This window comes from Neoarius graeffei, chromosome 15 (genome assembly GCF_027579695.1).
Source record: "Neoarius graeffei isolate fNeoGra1 chromosome 15, fNeoGra1.pri, whole genome shotgun sequence".
NCBI classification, from domain to species: domain Eukaryota; kingdom Metazoa; phylum Chordata; class Actinopteri; order Siluriformes; family Ariidae; genus Neoarius; species Neoarius graeffei.
Genome location: NC_083583.1, coordinates 16,322,927 through 16,341,897, shown reverse-complemented (window position 1 = coordinate 16,341,897; position 18,971 = coordinate 16,322,927). Strand labels below are relative to the sequence as shown.

General features: G+C 42.5%; 1 protein-coding gene across 1 annotated transcript in view; it reads left to right on the top strand.

The window, feature by feature from the left end:
* The window catches only part of csnk1g1 (casein kinase 1, gamma 1), a 167,939-nt gene extending 149,351 nt beyond the window's left edge, over nt 1-18,588 (top strand). Inside the window, exons 11-13 of the mRNA XM_060940932.1 lie at nt 1,130-1,237; nt 8,131-8,237; nt 13,874-18,588. Of these exons, the coding sequence (XP_060796915.1) occupies nt 1,130-1,237; nt 8,131-8,237; nt 13,874-13,928 (270 nt within the window). The 3' untranslated portion in view covers nt 13,929-18,588. The remainder of the gene's footprint in view (nt 1-1,129; nt 1,238-8,130; nt 8,238-13,873) is intronic.
* The last annotated feature ends 383 nt before the right edge of the window (nt 18,589-18,971 follow it).

Here is an 18,971-nt window from a genome sequence, read left to right as displayed (position 1 = left end):
TCTGTACGGAGGAACGGGCTAAAATTCCTCCAAGCCGGTGTGCAGGACTGATCAACAGTTACCGCAAACGTTTAGTTGCAGTTATTGCTGCACAAGGGGGTCACACCAGATACTGAAAGCAAAGGTTCACATACTTTTGCCACTCACAGATATGTAATATTGGATCATTTTCCTCAATAAATAAATGACCAAGTATAATATTTTTGTCTCATTTGTTTAACTGGGTTCTCTTTATCCACTTTTAGGACTTGTGTGAAAATCTGATGTTGTTTTCGGTCATATTTATGCAGAAATATAGAAAATTCTAAAAGGTTCACAGACTTTCAAGCACCACTGTACGTAATTTATTGTTTATTTTCTATTTGCCCATTTTGGTTGCTCTGGTTTTATTTTAAGTATAAAGCAGCTTTGCTTGTACTTCCCCCACAAAGCCATGTTTCATTTTATCTCGCAGATGGGACAACAGATAAAATGACCGTTGTGTTGTTTTCTTTTTTTGGAAATGGTTTCATCCTAGAAGACCAATAACCAAAGATGATGTCGCTTCCCTCAGCAGCTTATTGGACACCACACTTGTATACACATGCTTCTTATTACTGTGTTATTAACTAGTGTTTTGTTAACTTACGATCAGACATTAATCTTTGTGATTTTTTTTCAAGCATTTATCTTTTTTTAAATTTCTGTTTATTCCTTTCGTGTTTTAGTTTATTTGCTGTTGATGTTTGTTTATCTCACTAATAGCTGGTCTTTATTTATCAGAGTAGGAGGAAGGAAAGCTGGGGGTCATTTAACATAACAGATCCTACTTATCAAGAATCACACGACTCCCTGCTGTCAGAAATATCCACATATAAGGGGATATATATATATATATATATATATATATATATATATATATATATATATATATATATATATATATATTTTTTATTCTTTTGCCGTTGTTGGACCAACTGAATGCACATTTTGTATCTAATGCTGATTTATGGCTTTGCCTTGGCTCTTATTTTTAATTTTTTCATTTTTTTGGTTCCCTGTTGGTTTCCATTGCCCTGCATGCCACCTGCTCACGCTCCCACGCCTCCTCCCTTCACTCCTGCGCCTCCTCCTCCTCCGGCCCGACCAGACGGCCTCCTCCGACCGCAGAGGGGCATGGGAGGTGCAGCCCAACCGGCAGGCCAACTCCTACCTGACCTCCCACCTGGCGTCGGACAGGCATGGAGGCTCAGTGCAGGTATCGCTCCTCCACCTCCTCCATCCCTCAATTCCCCAGTCCCACTCTCCCTTTGTAATCATTTTATGCCAAAACAAACAGTGTGATCATTTCTCCGTGGACCAGCAGGAGCCTGTTCTTCTTCATCAGGATCCGCAAGCTGGAAAAAGGGTCAAAGGTTACCTGTTCTCATAACGCGCTCCCCTTTCTTTCTCTTCTCTTCTCTGGAAAGAAAGTGGGCCTGCAGTTAGAGAGCAGTGCAGTGAGATGATGAGCAGCCTCTAGGGACATGAAATGCGTAGTATTAACACCTGACTCCTGACGACGGAAAAAGAGCAAGAACCAAAAGTCCAGGAGGTTTAGTTGGACCTGATCCAGCATCTCCTTCCTGGGTGGAGCAGAACCAATAGTCCAGTGGGTGGAGACACTTTAGTGTGTTTCAGTTTAGATTAGGTCATTAGGCCAGGGATTAGAGTTAAAGTGCATATTCTGGACCAGTTTCTTTTTTTTTTTATTATATGAAAGTATGTCCCTTTACACACTCATCCAGAAGGGTAATTTTGCACAAGGCCGTCTGTCTACAGCAGAAAAAAATAAAATAAAACGCGTCTGGAAAAATCCCAAGGGAGTCTGGAGCCAGATTCGTGACGTCACCTGTGGAAGCGCCAGCAGGCTGCGCGAGCTTTGCACGGTTTCAGTGCACAGCCTGTGTAGACCAAGCGCTCCCATTTCTCTCTCATTGTCCGGTCTTTTGGGAAACGATGAGTACTAATCCCATCAAGATTGGTGTTGCTACACCCTCCTACGATACATCTGTTAACCATTTTAATAATTGCGCGATAACGTTGAAGAAATTTGCAGAAAACCACCAGGTCGTTTTCTCATAAACAAACCAGCGCTGACGTAGGATTCAGAAGGAGGCGTCCCGCACGCGACGTCACGAAAATCAATGTTTGCCGGGAAATCCAAACGCCAAGTTTTTTCAGAGGCGGACCAATTCACCTCAAATGGCTTGATTTCAACTGAATTTTTCTGGTATTGCGCAAGGTCAAAAAAATGGCAGGGAATGCCGAATGTGACAGATATTTGACCAAAGTTTAATATAAAATAGGAGAATTACATTGATCTTGCTCCTGAATTTACCCATGATATGCACTTTGAAGGTCAGGGTTATAGGACTATGGTCCAGCTCCACCCCCTGGACTTTGGGTTTTGCACTTGGGCTACCTCAAAAAGTGAGCAAACAGTAGTGAGCGACAATAGGAAGGAAGAAGCAGAAGAATTCGCACCGAGGATTTGTTTAACCAGTTAATGAAAGCAAGTTTTTTTTTTTTTTTGTTTTTTTTTTAAATGCCATGGTAAAGAATCCTCACATGTAGTTAAAGGAATAATCAAGTGATTTGAGCTGGTCTCTCGCTAACGTACCAGTTGCACATGTGCAATTACCACAGACAGGATTTATTTATTTATTTATTTATTTATTTTAAACGCAAAGCTCTGTACTGAGGAAAAGAACAGAAAACCTGTTTATTTTCAAAACTCGCTTATGATGAAAGTCTAAGGGCATCTGTTGAATTGTCAATAATTATCAACCGTATAGGGCAAATACAAAACTATAACCGTATTTACCCACCAACTATAGAGGTCTTAAAGGAGAATTTACACCGCAAGCGAGATCTGTGCGTGAATGTATGCGTTTTGCCAGTTTACACCGCCTCAGTTCCTGAAGCGCAATTTTCAAGATCCAAGCGTGAAACTGCACACTCGTGCCTCATAAAACTGCTGACGTGACTAAAGTGACTAATCTGGGCTCTGTCTCAGCAGCCACTGTGGCATAATCGCCAAGGTAACGGGGTATAAACGGTTAAGAAATCTTCAGGAGAGTCAAAACGTCAGCCTGAAAAGGCGTGTTGGGAATGACTGTGCCAAGGACATTTCAAGAGGGGCTTAAACGTGCTCACATAGGCTTGTAATAATATTTTATTTCACTTTTCATGTCATCACAACTTCCTGGCATAAACAATGACGCGGAAAGACGGTCATGTCACACTTCAAGAGTCCTTGAATACACTTTTGTAAGGAGATAAAATAGGAGCCAGGGTTTTTTTGTGGGGGTTTTTATTATGTTTCACTTACAAGCAAAAAAAAAAAACCTGAAGTATATTTAAAAAAAAACAACAGCTCCCAATGTGTTTATACAGATGTAATACCGGTGATACCGGTCTAAACTGCTGCATCGATTCCGGTGGAGTTCTATTTGTACAAAAGACGGATGTCAGACAGACAGCTGAAAAATGCCTCACAAACAGTTCTGGTATAAATTAGTTCTTGGAATAAGAGGAGCTTTAAACATCGTAGAAATAAAGGTGGTTTTTTTTTTTTTTTTTTTGTTACTGGTTGCTCCTAAAGCTGCGATCACGCTACAGCTCGTGATGGGTTTTCGATGAAAACGAGGCGGTGGCTATGCATAGCGATATACAGGCGAAGCGAGCTAAAAGTTGTGGTCGCACAGCAGGCAAACACTTGACCGTCACGCCTTCGCTCGCTCACAGGACCCAGTCGTTATGGGAAACACCCGATGCGGATTTGAGTGCAATCAGCACGCGTATATAAGGAAACGCAGTCTTTGTGAAGTATTATCATCATCATGGTCATGTTTCTTTCTAGCCATGTTTATGACTCTGCTTTCGGTTTCATTTTCATCTCATCTCATCTCTAGCCGCTTTATCCTTCTACAGGGTCGCAGGCAAGCTGGAGCCTATCCCAGCTGACTACGGGCGAAAGGCGGGGTACACCCTGGACAAGTCACCAGGTCATCACAGGGCTGACACATAGACACAGACAACCATTCACACTCACATTCACACCTACGGTCAATTTAGAGTCACCAGTTAACCTAACCTGCATGTCTGTGGACTGTGGGGGAAACCGGAGCACCCGGAGGAAACCCACGCGGACACGGGGAGAACATGCAAACTCCACACAGAAAGGCCCTCGCCGGCCCCGGGGCTCGAACCCAGGACCTTCTTGCTGTGAGGCGACAGCGCTAACCACTACACCACCGTGCCGCCTCGGTTTCATTTTGTTTTTATAAATATCATGCCTGCTAATAAACACTCTTCCTGCACTTAGATCCGTCTACCGCTGCATACCTGATAGAATACCTGCAAAGTCTTTGTGAAAAGTGTCCTTATATGCACGTGCTGATTGCGTTCAAATCAGTATCCGGTGTTTCCCATAACGACTGGGTCCCACAACGCGCTCCGAAGGATCCCCGAATGTAAATGCACTTTTTAAGTCTCGGCGAAGGTTAGGCGATGCTGAGCCGCTGTGTTGACGAGGCTCCTGTGAGCATCAGGAACATGGATTTGAGACAAATGCATCTCGAGAGGCTTGTAATGGAAACTTCTAATAAACACTTCAGACCGTTTAGCAGTTGTCTTTTCAGTTATTTATTATAGTAGATCTTATAAAGCAGAACAGAAAAGACGACGCCACCTCAGGTGATGCCGAGAGTGCGCGCTCCGAGTTGTGTCTTAGTGGCTGTTAGACTACCGTTCAAAAGTTTGGGGTCACTTTGAAATGCCCTTATTTTTGAAAGAAAAGCACTGTTCTTTTCAATGAAGATGACTTTAAACTAATCAGAAATCCACTCTATACATTGCTAATGTGGTAAATGACTATTCTAGCTGCAAATGTCTGGTTTTTGGTGCAATATCTCCATAGGTGTATAGAGGCCCATTTCCAGCAACTCTCACTCCAGTGTTCTAATGGTACAATGTGTTTGCTCATTGCCTCAGAAGGCTAATGGATGATTAGAAAACCCTTGTACAATCATGTTAGCACAGCTGAAAACAGTTGAGCTCTTTAGAGAAGCTATAAAACTGACCTTCCTTTGAGCAGATTGAGTTTCTGGAGCATCACATTTGTGGGGTCGATTAAATGCTCAAAATGGCCAGAAAAATGTCTTGACTATATCATACATGTCAACCTATACGGAATGTCCGTATTTTATACGGATTTGATTCAATAAACATAGTATATGGGCATACAAATAAAGTTATACGTATTCTTTAAAAAACTTCAATATTTATTTAGAGCTATAATCAATTCCCACGATGATAAGAGCGCATAACATTTACAAACGTACTGTACACCACAGACAGCCAGTAAAGAGTCTTATGAAATTGCACATTATCTTGTGGTAGCGAGACTTCATTCCACTTTTGATCATGCGCACACCGCATTGCGAGAATCCCGCCAACCGGGAAGTAACATTTTGTTTGAAATGCGTATTTCCACCTGAGCGACTTTCACTAGCGACTGAAAAGATTCTGAATGGGCACTCCGGCAAGATCAACACAGACACTTGCTGCGACATGCAGCCTCGTGAGGTATTGGTGCAGACTGCTAAAAAAAGCTGTCATGGAGTACAATTCAGAACATTAGAGTGACGCTTTGTGTTTTTGTCGAACATTGGAGCTTTGTATTCATTCTGAAGGTTTATTGTTATTAATATTAAATAAAAAGTAACTGGGATACATCATTGTTAATTATCATTCAAATTTTAGGTAAATTATTTTAATTTGCATCTTACACGGATTTTATAAGGGAAATACGGATTTTGGAGGTTGGTTATACAGGTTTGATTGACCAAAGGTTGATATGTATGCTATATTTTCTATTCATTTTACAACTTATGGTGGTAAATAAAAGTGTGACTTTTCATGGAAAACACAAAATTGTCTGGGTGACCCCAAACTTTTGAACGGTAGTGTATCTATTATACTCTAAAGGCATTCGCTTACTGCTCGCGTCTGCACATGATTGGCTCGAGGCTTGCCCTTGAAGCTATACATCGGTTCTTTGTTGGGGCATGCACCTGGTGTGCTCTGAGATGCGCAGCGGATGCGTGGTTAGGCATAATATGACATGAAACATAAACAAGGCAGCCTGTTCATCACCAGCCGTTGAGCCAAGGACACAGAAACACAGAGAATAGGAATATTCATCTACTAAATTTCCTTCGCAGGCTCGAAGAAGATTCCCCGAGCTTTGGGAAGTATTTCCAAATCCGTCTGTGAGGATTCACGGACGAAAACATTGCCATCGAATTTCAGTGCGTGCACTGACATTTTTCACGACGTTTTTGGCCACTCACGAAGCAGAGGCGCGCCAAAAAACAACTCGCGAAGGTCAAAGAACATTCGGTGTGTATTGCGGCGATGCTACCAATTTTTCATCGCCAAGTATTCGCAAACCCATCGCGAGCTGGACTGTGACCAGGGCCTAAAGCGTCTCCGTTTTTGGGGAACTGAAATAGACTTGATTGGGATTATCTACACAAACGTTGGAGTTGGGGGGAAACGTCAGTGTAGTTAGCAAAATTATTTTCAAATGGAAGAAAGTAAAAGAGAAAGAACAACTTTATTCATCACACGCTTGTGAAATTCCTCTCTGCAGCGAACACACACATGAGCAATGAGCGCACACGCATACCCAGAGCAGTGGGCAGCCATGCTAACAGTGTGCGGGGAGCAGTTGGGAGTTATGTGCCTCGCTCAAGGGCACCTCAGCCCAAGGCCGTCCCATATTAACCTAACCGCATGTCTTTGGACTGTCGGGGAAACCCACGCAGACACGGGGAGAACGTGCAAACTCCACACAGAAAGGTCCCCGCCGGCCACTGGGCTCGAACCCAGAACCTAGGGCTGCGTACCGGTACTGTACCATGAAAATCAATTTGGTACAGGTCCAAAATACCGGATCATGAAGTACCGGTACTGTACCGATATAAATTTACACCTAGTATCTGCTTATTTTGTGACTGAAGATGCGTAAATCCTACCACAAAGACGAAAATTTAGCACTGGAAAAGACGTAAAATGCCGCGCTGAAACTTGAAATCGGAGCCATCTTTGATTTGAGATCCTCTTGCCACAGTCTCACGAGACATTGCGAGAGCTTGGCTGATCCAGCGTTCTGATTGGTCAAAAAGACTCAAAAGCAGGTCAGCCGCTTTTCCTTTGCTGGCATTGGCAGCCTTTGTTGCTTTGTGCAATTTTGCCGCACAAGTTAAAGGCCGCGGACTGCACGTAGTCTGTGACTTCTCGCTGTGAGACAACTTATGACTTTTTGTCCCAAGTTAACTATAGGGTGACTGAGAAGTGAGGTAGGAAACCTAGTTATGTTCGTTTTTCTTTGAATAAAGATACTGACAAGTTGTCAACAGTTTATTAATGTTTCTGTCATTATTGAAGAAGTTCAGAAGAATTTGTCAAATTGTTCAGGTACAGGTCCGGACCCGTACCTAAACCTCTGTACCGGTACCTGTACCTGATGTTACGTTTAGGTACGCAGCCCTACCAGAACCTTCTTGCTCTGAAGCGACCGTGCTGATCATTTACACCACCGTGCCGCCCTAAAACTACAAAAAGTGCGATTGTGTAAGCATTTGCCTCCGTTTCTGTGAAGCCCCTAAATTTGTTCTGGTAACTAATCGCCATCAGATGTCACACGCAGGTGAATCGAGTTGATGCGTGTGAAATGATTGCATCATGTAATCTCAATATGCATGCGTGTGCTTCTGACTGGATAAATTCTACAGATTTATAACCTTTCAAGAATTCCGAATAGAATTTCCACTTAAGTGTGTTTTTTTTTTCTTCTTCTCATAAACATTAATCAACTGCCTATAGACTTTCTTTATAATTGAAACATTGTGGGTTTTTTTTTTCCCCTTTCTCAGTACAGAGCAAATGATATCTATCCTTTTCACACCATGCCAAGGCTGCAAAAAGGGCTAGAAATTAAGGGTTAGGTTTTAAAAATGAAACTGCTCAAGTGTCCGTTTTAGTGGCAGCCTGAATAATGAACGCGGCTTCCGTTCTGACTCTTCGTCCCTTGTGCTACAGGTGGTGAGCTCGACTAACGGCGAACTGAACGCAGACGACCCGCTGGCGGTCCAATCCAACGCTCCGATCACAGTGCAGGCGGAGGTGGAAGTGGTGGACGAGGCTAAGTACGTGATTGGAGCAGAGTTCTTCTACAACACCTCTGCGTATTAGCTTAGTAGATTTGATTATTGTATTAATACCGACCTACTAACCTTAGCTTTACCTTTAATTGTAAAAAGTGGCTTGGAAGGCGCTAACTGTTGCTTTGTTTTTGATTTGATTGTGAATGAAGTTTCAGTATTATATGAATGCGTCCTTGAATCAGGCTGTGGGGCAAACTCGGGTCTTTTCTTATGATCTAAATGACACTTTTCGGTTCTCTTAGCGCTTTGATGTCTTCGTTAAAGGTTCTGACTGCAAAGTTGAATTCTGGGCGAAACGTTCTATTGCTGTTGGAGTTTCGAGATGTTTCGCTGCTGCACACACCGTGTATCCTACATGGAAATGTTTCACCACGATAAAAAGCATCCCGCCTTTTACGATTCCGGAGATTGCCGAAGCAAGCGAGCAACAATATCGCGTGTTTGACCCACTTTTAACCAAAATAAGTTTGCACTGGCAAACCTGGCGGACTCTGCTCTCCCGCCAGCTAAAAGCCGGCGGAAAAGAAAGAAAAGGAAAGCCTGCCTAGTGAGTGCAACTGCGAGATAGAGCAAGGTTAGATCAGTGATTCCCAACCACTGTGCCGTGGCACATTAGTGTGCCGTGAGAGATCATCAGGTGTACCATGGGAAATTATCCAATTTCACTTAATTTTTCCGAAAATTATTTATTTACTGCAAATAAGTTGTCTTCGTTCGTCTATGCCAGCGACCTATAGTAACAGGCAAAACAATTAAATACTCTTCCACTAGATGGCAACAGGTAGCTAATTAACCTGTGTATCTACCTGTTGCCATTCAAACAATAGAATTAGTAATGCTTCAGGTGTGACGGCGATGGATAAATATTTGAAAAGAAAAAGTGCACAATCCAAACTGGGCCCTGGAGAAAATTCTGACCCAGATGAAGGCCCTAGTATGAGTAGAGGTCAGAAGAAAGCAAAAAAGGTGATTTTCCACAACCTGTCTATGCGAGCTGGGCTTTTCAAGCATGACTGCTATAAAAACTAAAAAAAGGAGAGTGACTCAGAGCTGTTGAGGAAGATCTTTGTGTGTGTCTTTCTTCAATTCCTGCAAGTATATCAGCTTTGTGTTCAACTAAACAGGCCCAGGTTTCACACGGAGTAAGTAAATTGAGATGAGATGGTCATTTTTATATATATATATATATATATATATATATATATATATATATATATATATATATCAATCACACACGCGCTTTTTTGTGACAATTTGCTTGGTGGTGTGCCGTGGGATTTTTCGAATGTAAAATATATGCTGTGGCTCAAGAAAGGTTGGGAAACACTGGGTTAGATGATGTGATTTTTCTGGACAGATAACTAAATCATCCTAGCTAGCACGTAGCTATTTTAGCCTTAGAATGCACAGACTTCACGCCACAGGAGCGAGCCTGGAGTTATACACCTAATGTTTCAATCTCACAGAGAAAGAAACAATAACAGAGAAAAGATACAGTATATTCGTCTTTTTTTTTTTTTTCCGCTGATCTATTCGCGAACGTCAGCCACAAGTTACATCCCCGTAACTCAAAACTCTCCAGAGTCACGATGTTTTCAGCACGTCGCCATCTTGGTATGATGCAGTGCCATGATTATGCTAATTAGTTAAAGTTCCTCGTGTTCAGCTGTTTCCTGTTTGTGTAGGGTCACACTGTTTACCTCAGGAGGGAGGAAAATGGTTCCAAAACGGAGAAAAGCGACCCTCAGGACATCAAAATGATCACATCTTATCTCATCTCATCTGCATGATATTGTTCTTGTGAGACAGAGGAAAATTGCCATGCATAATTAAAAAAAACCCAACAACTTTGCAGTCAGCACCTTTAAATAGATGCCCATCTTTGATTACTGATGCAGAATTGAAAGTAATCAACAGCGCAGGCCGTGTCCAGTTAAAAGCCTGAAATAAACATGCTAGGGTTTGTGTGGTGTCGCAGCATTTAACCTCATTAAACCCTTTCCTGTGAGCCATTCTCACTTCTGTTTAATTTATTAAAAAGGTCAACTTTCCGTTTATCCCTCTTTTTAGCCTTTCTCCTTATTCACCGTTAGGCAGTTAGGCGTCTTCTCTACTTTCTCCTTGTTTAAAGTGTATGTAATGCCTTATTGTAATGCTTTAAAATGAATATATATATAGTTAGGAGCAACCAAAATGAATTAATAAAGCGGGGGGGAGGAATAATATTTATTTATTTTATTATCAAGGACAAAACTCTTGATAAATCGCAGCGTCTGGATCCCGGAAAAAGGCAGCCTTGCCCCAGGTCTAATCTCGCATGACACCCCGGTTATCTGGGCCATTTCGGTTCATCTGACTCCGTGCTTGTTTACTCGCTGAAATTGGATATCGTTGTTGGAATCTTACAAAAATAACGATGTGAAAGCGCTGTGTTGTGCTTGGATGTTCAAATTCATATACAGCAGGCCATTCAGTTCACGAATTTTTGAGAAATGACACTCATCTGAAGCGACACTGGGTGAGGTTTGTCGCCGACTAACAATAAATCTGATTCATCGAGTGTTCATCACCACCAGAACAACCACATGGGAATTATTGGAGCAAAAAAAAGAAACCCATTTATTTAAAGGAGAACTGAAGGCAGATTTTTTTATCATCACAATTCTATTGATTAAATATTGGAATGCAGTTTTGATCGCTATTTTGTCGCTGCTATAGCAAGTTATGAGTGTTTGAAATATGCTCTGTAATATATCAGTCCGTATGTCAAAGCGACGGGCGTAAATGAGATTCGTTGAGACCTGTGCGAGACATCGTAGGACGGAAGTAAAACGTACAGCGGAAATCAAAGCGACCGACATCTGCCAACGTCGTCAAAAGACGCGCGCGCCCTCTTTCGAATGCTGACGGAATCAAGCCGGAAGTTTTGTTTGTTTTTGATAGCAATCAGGAAAGTTTGAAAAAAGTCGGCAGTAATCGTCATTTAAACTTGTTTTTGTGCAATACTTCGTTTGGAAAACAGTTTTCAAAATGGCGGCACCGACACCTGGCGGACACTTCACGATTCAAAGTCTCGCACAAGTCTTGTGAAGATCACGCGGATAAGTGACGCCTGCCGTGGATCAAACGGACTAAATTCAACACGGCTAAAAACCGAATAGGCCGATAAGTATAATATTTAATTGCAATTAGTTGCCAATACAAGTCACGATATAAGGTTACTAAAACCGAAAAAGTAATTAAGAAATAAAGCAAGTTTAAAAATGACTTCAGTTCTGCTTTAATAAATGATATTTGAGCTGACGTTTGGACAGTTTGTCGATTCCCCTTTAATTATCGCCCAGTTCATACTTTCTTTCAGTAATTACACTGCATAAGTGTACGTTTTAAAGATATTTCTGCATTTATTGAGGTACGTGTAAATATTCTCCATATATTACGCAGCGGCCAGCTTAGAATAAAAATCCACAAACCAGTCTGTGTTTCCAGTTCTCTCTGGCTGGTGGTGCGCTATCGGCCGTGAGAGGGACTGTCATGGCCTGGCAGTTTCTTGTCTTGGGGGCTCGAAAAGATAAGCCTTTACTCCGGAATATCCTTGATAATCATCTGCCTCTTCATCCGGCATATAAGAATCCCAGTCACTATCGGAATTCCCTCCAAAACGTGATTCCATATCGAGACCGGTCTAACCACTGCTGCGCACAGGAACGAAATTGATACCTGAATTGTTACATATGTGACATCACGCACCCCTTCGAGGTCTTCCGGTTCGGACTCGGCGGATTCCGTGAAAATCGGCTGATCTTATTAGGGGTGTTCACACGGCACATATTTGCATCGATGCTGCACCGATGTATTTTGTTGCGATATATCTTACACCGGTGTAAATTTTGTGGCGCGTTCACACGTCACAAACCTGCTTACTAGAGAGAAGCGTGTTAGCACCGGTGCAGCCCCACTTGCGTTCACGCGGCAGTTTTTGCGACCGTGCTATACAATAGTAATAATGCGGAAATGAAATACGCGCATGCGTGAAAATGTACTTCCTTTTCCCGGTTGCCATGGCATCACCAAGCGCCGGGAAAACGACGTGGATGAAGACACCAGTGTTGCCAGATACTGCTGATGTTTTCCAGCCCAAAATATGTTCAAATCCGCCAAAATGCGCTTAAAACCGCCCAATCTGGCAACACTGGAAGACACGCAGTTCTGTTGTTGTTGATATTCGCCAATTTGGAAGCGCAAAATACCAGGATGCAAATTATGCAATGCCCGTATGTAATCAACTCTCCTGACGCGTAGCGAGTCTACCCCTGTAGCGTTCAGACGTCCCATTTTATATCGGTGCTGCCCCGCAAACTAGCGTTTACGCCGGAGTAAATTTCTTAAACCACCTCCCGAGCAGGGTTAGATTTGCACCGGTTTAAGCAGCTTTCAGGGGCTACACCGGGATAACTTTGTACCGTGTGAACGCTCTACCGGGGCAGCCCCGGTGCTACACCGGAGTAAAAGTTGCCGTGTGAACACCCCTATTGATTTTCCATTAATTCCATGGTTCAAAAACACGTGGTCAGTAAGTCGACGTAATGATTGTTGCTTTGTACAAGGAAAAAAAGTGTCGTTTAGGGACATTTAAATTCACTTTAAACGGGACACCTGATCACAGCAGATAATGTTTAGATCGAAATTCTGAGACTCTCTGCTTCTCAGAGCCTTTTTTTGTCCTCTGTGTGTCCCTTTGTTCCTCTTGTGTGCCTGGCATGAAGTTTGTCTCATTGTCTCACCGCTGTGTAATAATCTCTCTCTGTCTTTTCTCTTTTCACACTCTCTCTCTCTCTCTCTCTCTCTCTCTTTTTATTTTATTTTGTAGCTGCGTGAAAATGCTCAACTTGTGGTGAGTCCCTCTCTCCAGTCCACGTCGAAAACCCAAGGGGAGTGGACCAGCCTAGACTGTGGGCGAATAGGCCTAGATTATATGAAAGCGCAAAGCCCAAAACAGTTGCAGGCTTTCTTGAAATGTGCGCTGATTAGTCTCAGTTTAATCGAGGGAGGCCTCTCACTCACCATTATGGGGTTTAAATTAAAAAAAAAAAAAAAAGAGGGAAAGAGTTGACGTTGCCTGAAAAGTGGTAATGCCGCAGATCTAGATTTTCAAAGAAATTTGCATTTGGGACGACAGCATACCTCATAATGGCGGATTCTAAACTTGACAGGCCATGCAGGGACGTCACTACAGCCGTAGTGATCTGCATCACTTTTCTGTGTGTCAGTCTGGAGCTGTTCTCGTTCCTCTGCATGCTCCTCCAGCCATTCCCATGGGTTCATCCTGTCGTGTTGTTGCTGTCTAAGCATAAGCGTGTGTGTTTGTTTGTGTTTACATGTACTTTTGTGAATAACGCTGCCTGTGTGCTTCCTGTATCTGGAAAAAAAAGCCGTAATCAAGCAGCTTGAAGAGATTTGTATAGAATAACAGAAGGCATTTTGCACTAAAGCCTGCTGCTGTACATTAAATCTGATTTTTAATGTTGCGACCCCCCCCCCTCCTCCCCCTCCCCGACGCCTAATTAGCACCTTTGCGGCGCGTCCTTCTGACTGTAATCTATCTCTGTGTCCTTCAGGTGCTGCTGCTTCTTCAAGAGGAAGAGGAAAAAGAACACCGCTCGGCACAAATGATCCGTCACCCGCTCCACCCGGCCCGTTTTAAGAACGCTCAGTAAAGAAATTTTATTCAAAAAGACGACAGCAATGCCCTCAAAACGAATCGCCTCAAAGGGAGGGACCCGCCTGTGTGAGAAAACAGAGACGCGCACGTAATAGAGTGCAGCACGGATGCAGGGCTGACGGACGGTTTCCTTGTATCGGAATACACACACAAACACAAACACACTCATTTGGATCTCTAAGCACTGGAACATCATTGCACTCCTTTTGTTTTTGTCTGTCTTTTCGTTCTTTCTTTCTTTCTTTCTTTTGGGGCCCCCTCTCCATCCGTCTGCTGAGAGAGACGGCTCTGTGAGGGAGCCATCCCGCGTTCTGCAGCTCGAGAGAGGGTTTGGAGGGAGTTTCACTTCACTCAAACAGAGGGACTTCATCCACACTGGAGTTCATCTACGTACCGATCTGATCCTTTGCACCGCCTGCTAGCTTTCACTTCTTCTTCTTCTTCTGTATTCCTTCGTATTTTCTGCTCCTCCTGACTGTGCGGTCGAAGCCTTAGAAATTTTGCTCGCGGAGTTCTTGTATCACTTGGACCGAATCGGCGTAAAAACGAAAGAAACAAAAAAGCTAACTGTCTTAACGTAACGTAAAGCTAACAGGCGTTTCCGTGTGGACTCTGTAAATGTGTGAAATAAGCAGCCAAGTGTAAAGTGACAGCGTTGTATTCATGGCCTTCGACCCTCGTGCTGATGCGACGCGACGCGACGCGATGCGATACCCGGCTCTGGACGAAGAGAGCGTCGAGCTCTGACGACCGAGAGCCTCAGCACACTCCCCAGTTCTACTGAATGCTATCTAAGCTGCTTGTTCTAAAGCACTCCACTCACTCCGACCTGCCAGTCAGCCAGCCAGCCAGCCAACCATGCTGCTTTCTCCTCTTGTGATGATATAGTATCGCTTTAACGTGAAACTGACTTTTCTATTAGCTGGGATTGTGAACTTGAACTCGCCAGTGAGACGCTCCGTGGTTCTCTTTGTATCAAACCTGATCACTGCGTTTATTTTATTTTTTTTTTATTTTCCCACGTAATCATCTTATTTTTCCAGAACTCAGTCCCTGGTTTGAATGTGGCATTTCTTGGTTTCTTGTAAGGTTTTTTTTTTTAACAACTATGATGATGATGATGATTATTATTATTATTATTATTATAATTTATTATTATTATTATTACGCCATATAAATGGAAATGATTGCCGAAGAGAATAATTATTTAATGTGCCAGGGTGGAATCTAGTCAGTCTGTGTGTGACTGAACATACTTTTTACGTCCCTATAGTATGTATTTCTTCGCACCACGCGTTTATATGTTTATCTGAACAGAGTGTCAGAATGGTGTAACGGTTAATAGGAAGCTTGCTAACATTCGTGACGTGTAATAATGGCTGTTTATGAAGTGTTTCCTTGCCTCGTAGCAGTTTCAGTGGGTATTCACGATCAGTGTCCGATCCGGTTGTTTATTATAATTATTATTATTATTATTATTAATTTTTTTTTTTTTGAAGGGAACATGCAAACTGATGATGGTAACTCGAGTGCTGTCTTCGAAAGACACTCAAACTGCCACTGCTAAATCTCTCCTCTTAATGCCTTAACTAACACTACACAGCGGACAGAGCCGTTTCACGCGCTTCTGCGTCAAAACACTACACAACTCTTCTCTTGCCTTCGGTTAGCGTAGTACTGTCAGGCCTCTTGCGCTAAAACTCCCTAAACAGCCGGATCCAAAAGAAACCGACTCGAAAACCGAACCCTATCAAGATTTCGTGACTGTTGTAAATTGCTTGGTGTCATGTCGTCTTTTTTTTTTTTTTTTTTCCTCCTCCTGTTCGCTCACGAAGCAGTCCGAAAGCGGCTCCGTCCCAGGTAGGCCCGTGATCTCCGAGATATAAGATGAGGTCCATTTAAAATCGTGATTTTAGTATCTAGCTTCGGTTCTGGAGAGCTTGAACACACCTGGTTTAACGTGTGTAAGTATGTCGTGTTGCTCTGAATCAGGTTTGTAAGACAGTGAGGTGCTCCAGAAATGGAGTTAGACAATCATGCCATCGATTAAATGTTCCTAAGGTGGTGGCGGTTTTTGGTTGCAGAAAGTTGGTCTTGAAGGAACTGCAGTTTGATCTTAGTGATGCTGTTTCCTTTTTTTTTTTTCCCCCTCCACTGATCGCCTGTGTCCACAGGAAAATCCACTGGTTTTGTGATTTTTTTTTTTTTTAATTGTATGTTAAATGTGAATTGAAAAGTATAAGAAATGATATAACTTATATATATTATATATTTGTTGTTTTTGGTTTTTCATTACCTGGCCATAAAGAATTTGAGGAGACAGACAGACTGATGGACAGAGAGACACGGACGGATGGATAGACAGAGGTAGAGGGACAGATGGACGGACAGGCAGAGGGAGAGAGACAGACGGATAGACCGAGAGAGGGACGGAGAGTTGGGCAGAGAGAGATGGATGGACGGCGAGAGGGAAAGAGACAGACGGATAGATAGATCAAGAGGGAGAGAGACAGACAGATGGCTAGACAGACAGAAGCCATGGAAAAAATGCGACTGCACTAGACTTTCACTCCCTTCCTCTTCTGTTGCTGTTTTAACGTTTCTTTAGCCAGTGTGAGAAATTATGAAAAGCTCACTCGTGAGCTTTGACCCGACCACTATTGTTTCTCGAAAGTTCTGGTCAAGTAGCAGAAAAAGAAATCCAGAGATGGGAAGCCCGCCAGGCACGATGAGGTGAAGGTGACCGGTTTTAAATGATCCAAACGAACAGTTCGGACCAAAAGAACAATAAGGATGACCTCGAACTAGATCGTCTGATTCCGTTGCTTGCTTGCTTGATGATTACTTGATGATTAACTTCATGATTAAGGCTATGTATAGTTCAGAAATAATTCGCACGAAAGCATTCATCATTCATATCCTCTGGTTTCTCGAATAATGCCGTGATGATGAGTGAAATTCCTGCCGGGTGAACCCGACGTCCTTGCGGCTGAGAAACGGCTGTCACTCGGTGTTTGTGGGAACAGTGGATCACGGACGGGCGGCTCGCCGCTGAACCAGCGTGGATGCAACATGCTATGTTATGAGCAATATTTCAGAAGCTTTGCTTTATCAAGACTTTTTTTTTTTTTTTTAAATCTCACTCATCCTGTGTCTCTCCAGTCACTTCAGTTCTAAGTTATTTTGTGGAAAGTACTTGAATCCCGTTCACTCTCGGAAATCCAGTTGCCGAATCTCTCCTGGTGTCTGAGGAGAGGTTTCTTGCGAGCTTTTTTTTTTTCAGTTAAACTTTTTGCATATTGCATGCCTCCAGACGAATGTTTGGTGGGAGTGGGGTTTTTGTTTGTATTTTTTGGACGGGTGCTGCTTGCTGCTGTCAGGTGTTCCCGTGTGCTCGCTTAAGGGAGAACGACTTGCACAAGAAGACAAGTCTGTACACTTATTCTCCTTCTATCCCACGCTCTTTCATTCCCTTTTGCCAGGTTTCAGAATTTCTGGTAGTAGTGACGTGTCTGTAGGCTGCACATGCTACATTGCTAGTTTTGCCCAGATGTGGGGTCAGTGTTATTAAATGTGAAGTTTAGATTTGGGTTAAAAGATCCAGGCGAGCAGATTTGAAGCTTGGTTTCTATGGTGATCGTGGTTTTTTTTGGTAAAAATCAAGATGGGTGGAATTGAGGCAGGGCCAATGGAAAATGTTTGAGTAGGCAAAGGGAGCCATCTGCTGACCATTTTTACCAAAAAGCATTCGCTCTTTCTTTCGTTCAACACTAAACACTGAAATCCTTGACGTTTTGCGTACGTTGTTCCTTTTCACCGGAGTCTTGGTTGAAGCCGGCGTAAAGACGACGACGACGACGATGACTAGCCGATTTCAAAACATCTTTCCAAGTTTGGAAAGCAGCCGGTTTTCGTACTAATCATATTTTCCAAAATAAAGGTGGTGAATACGGTTTCTTTATCCTAACAATACGGTCAATAATAACAACCCTGTGCTCTATGGATGTCTTAATAGCTGTTACTTTTACATCAATCAAGTAGAAACATCCCTTATAGGGTTCAAATGACGGGTTTTAAAGACAAAAAGTCGCCTCGTTAGGTCGAGGGTTCAGCATTTCTGCAGTTTCTCCAACGCATGGCTTCGAATAAGACCGCAATGGTCAATACTTCGAGATGGGACTTTATCTGATGTACAGTCCGGGCATGAACTTTCTCCACTTTCTGTTCAATCGCAATCATAAAGCTTTGTAACATCTGCACTCAGCTTTGGTGCTGCAAGTATTTTCTAGTTCAGCGTTCTTTTATTCGGATCGCCATTGCTGTCAGTCATCAGTGTGAAGATTTAATGTGAACAAATTCATAGATCTGCTTCCGGCACATTCGTTGGTTTAACAAAGTTCAGATTGAACAGAACAGCGCTACGATATTCCAGTTATCGTCCATATTTTATCACTACAATTTTTTTTCCCCTCTCAGTGTTTCGTAAACGATTCTTCGCAACACAAGTGATTTTTTTCTTTCTTTTTCTTTCCAAGTAATGAAAATTTGACTTGTACAGTACTGTAATTCCCTTTCTGCTTCTGGTCATTAAAAAAAAAAAATCCTCACGCATCGAATCTGAAGTCATAAGTCTGTGCCGAAATCTGAATGTTAATGCATTTGTAAGAGTGGTTTCCTTTAGTCAAGGGCTTTCGATTGTGAGGGACCCATCCTCGTTTTTTTTTTTTTTTTCCAGGTGTGTTTTTCTTTTCTTCTTTTTTTTTGCAGAAAGATAAATGTCTTAAAGGCTATTTTTCCTGAGGAGTCATATGAAGTACCACATTTAACCTTTCAAGTACAATTTTTATTCCCTCCACTCTTAAAGGGAAACTCAAGTTTGCACCCTTTTTTATGTAAAATAAAGGAAATTGTCTCAACTTGTGTGTCTGTGTCGCCTTGAGAGGTTTATGGAGTGTTTACTGATCGCGTCTGAAGATTTCTTTATAAATAAGGCT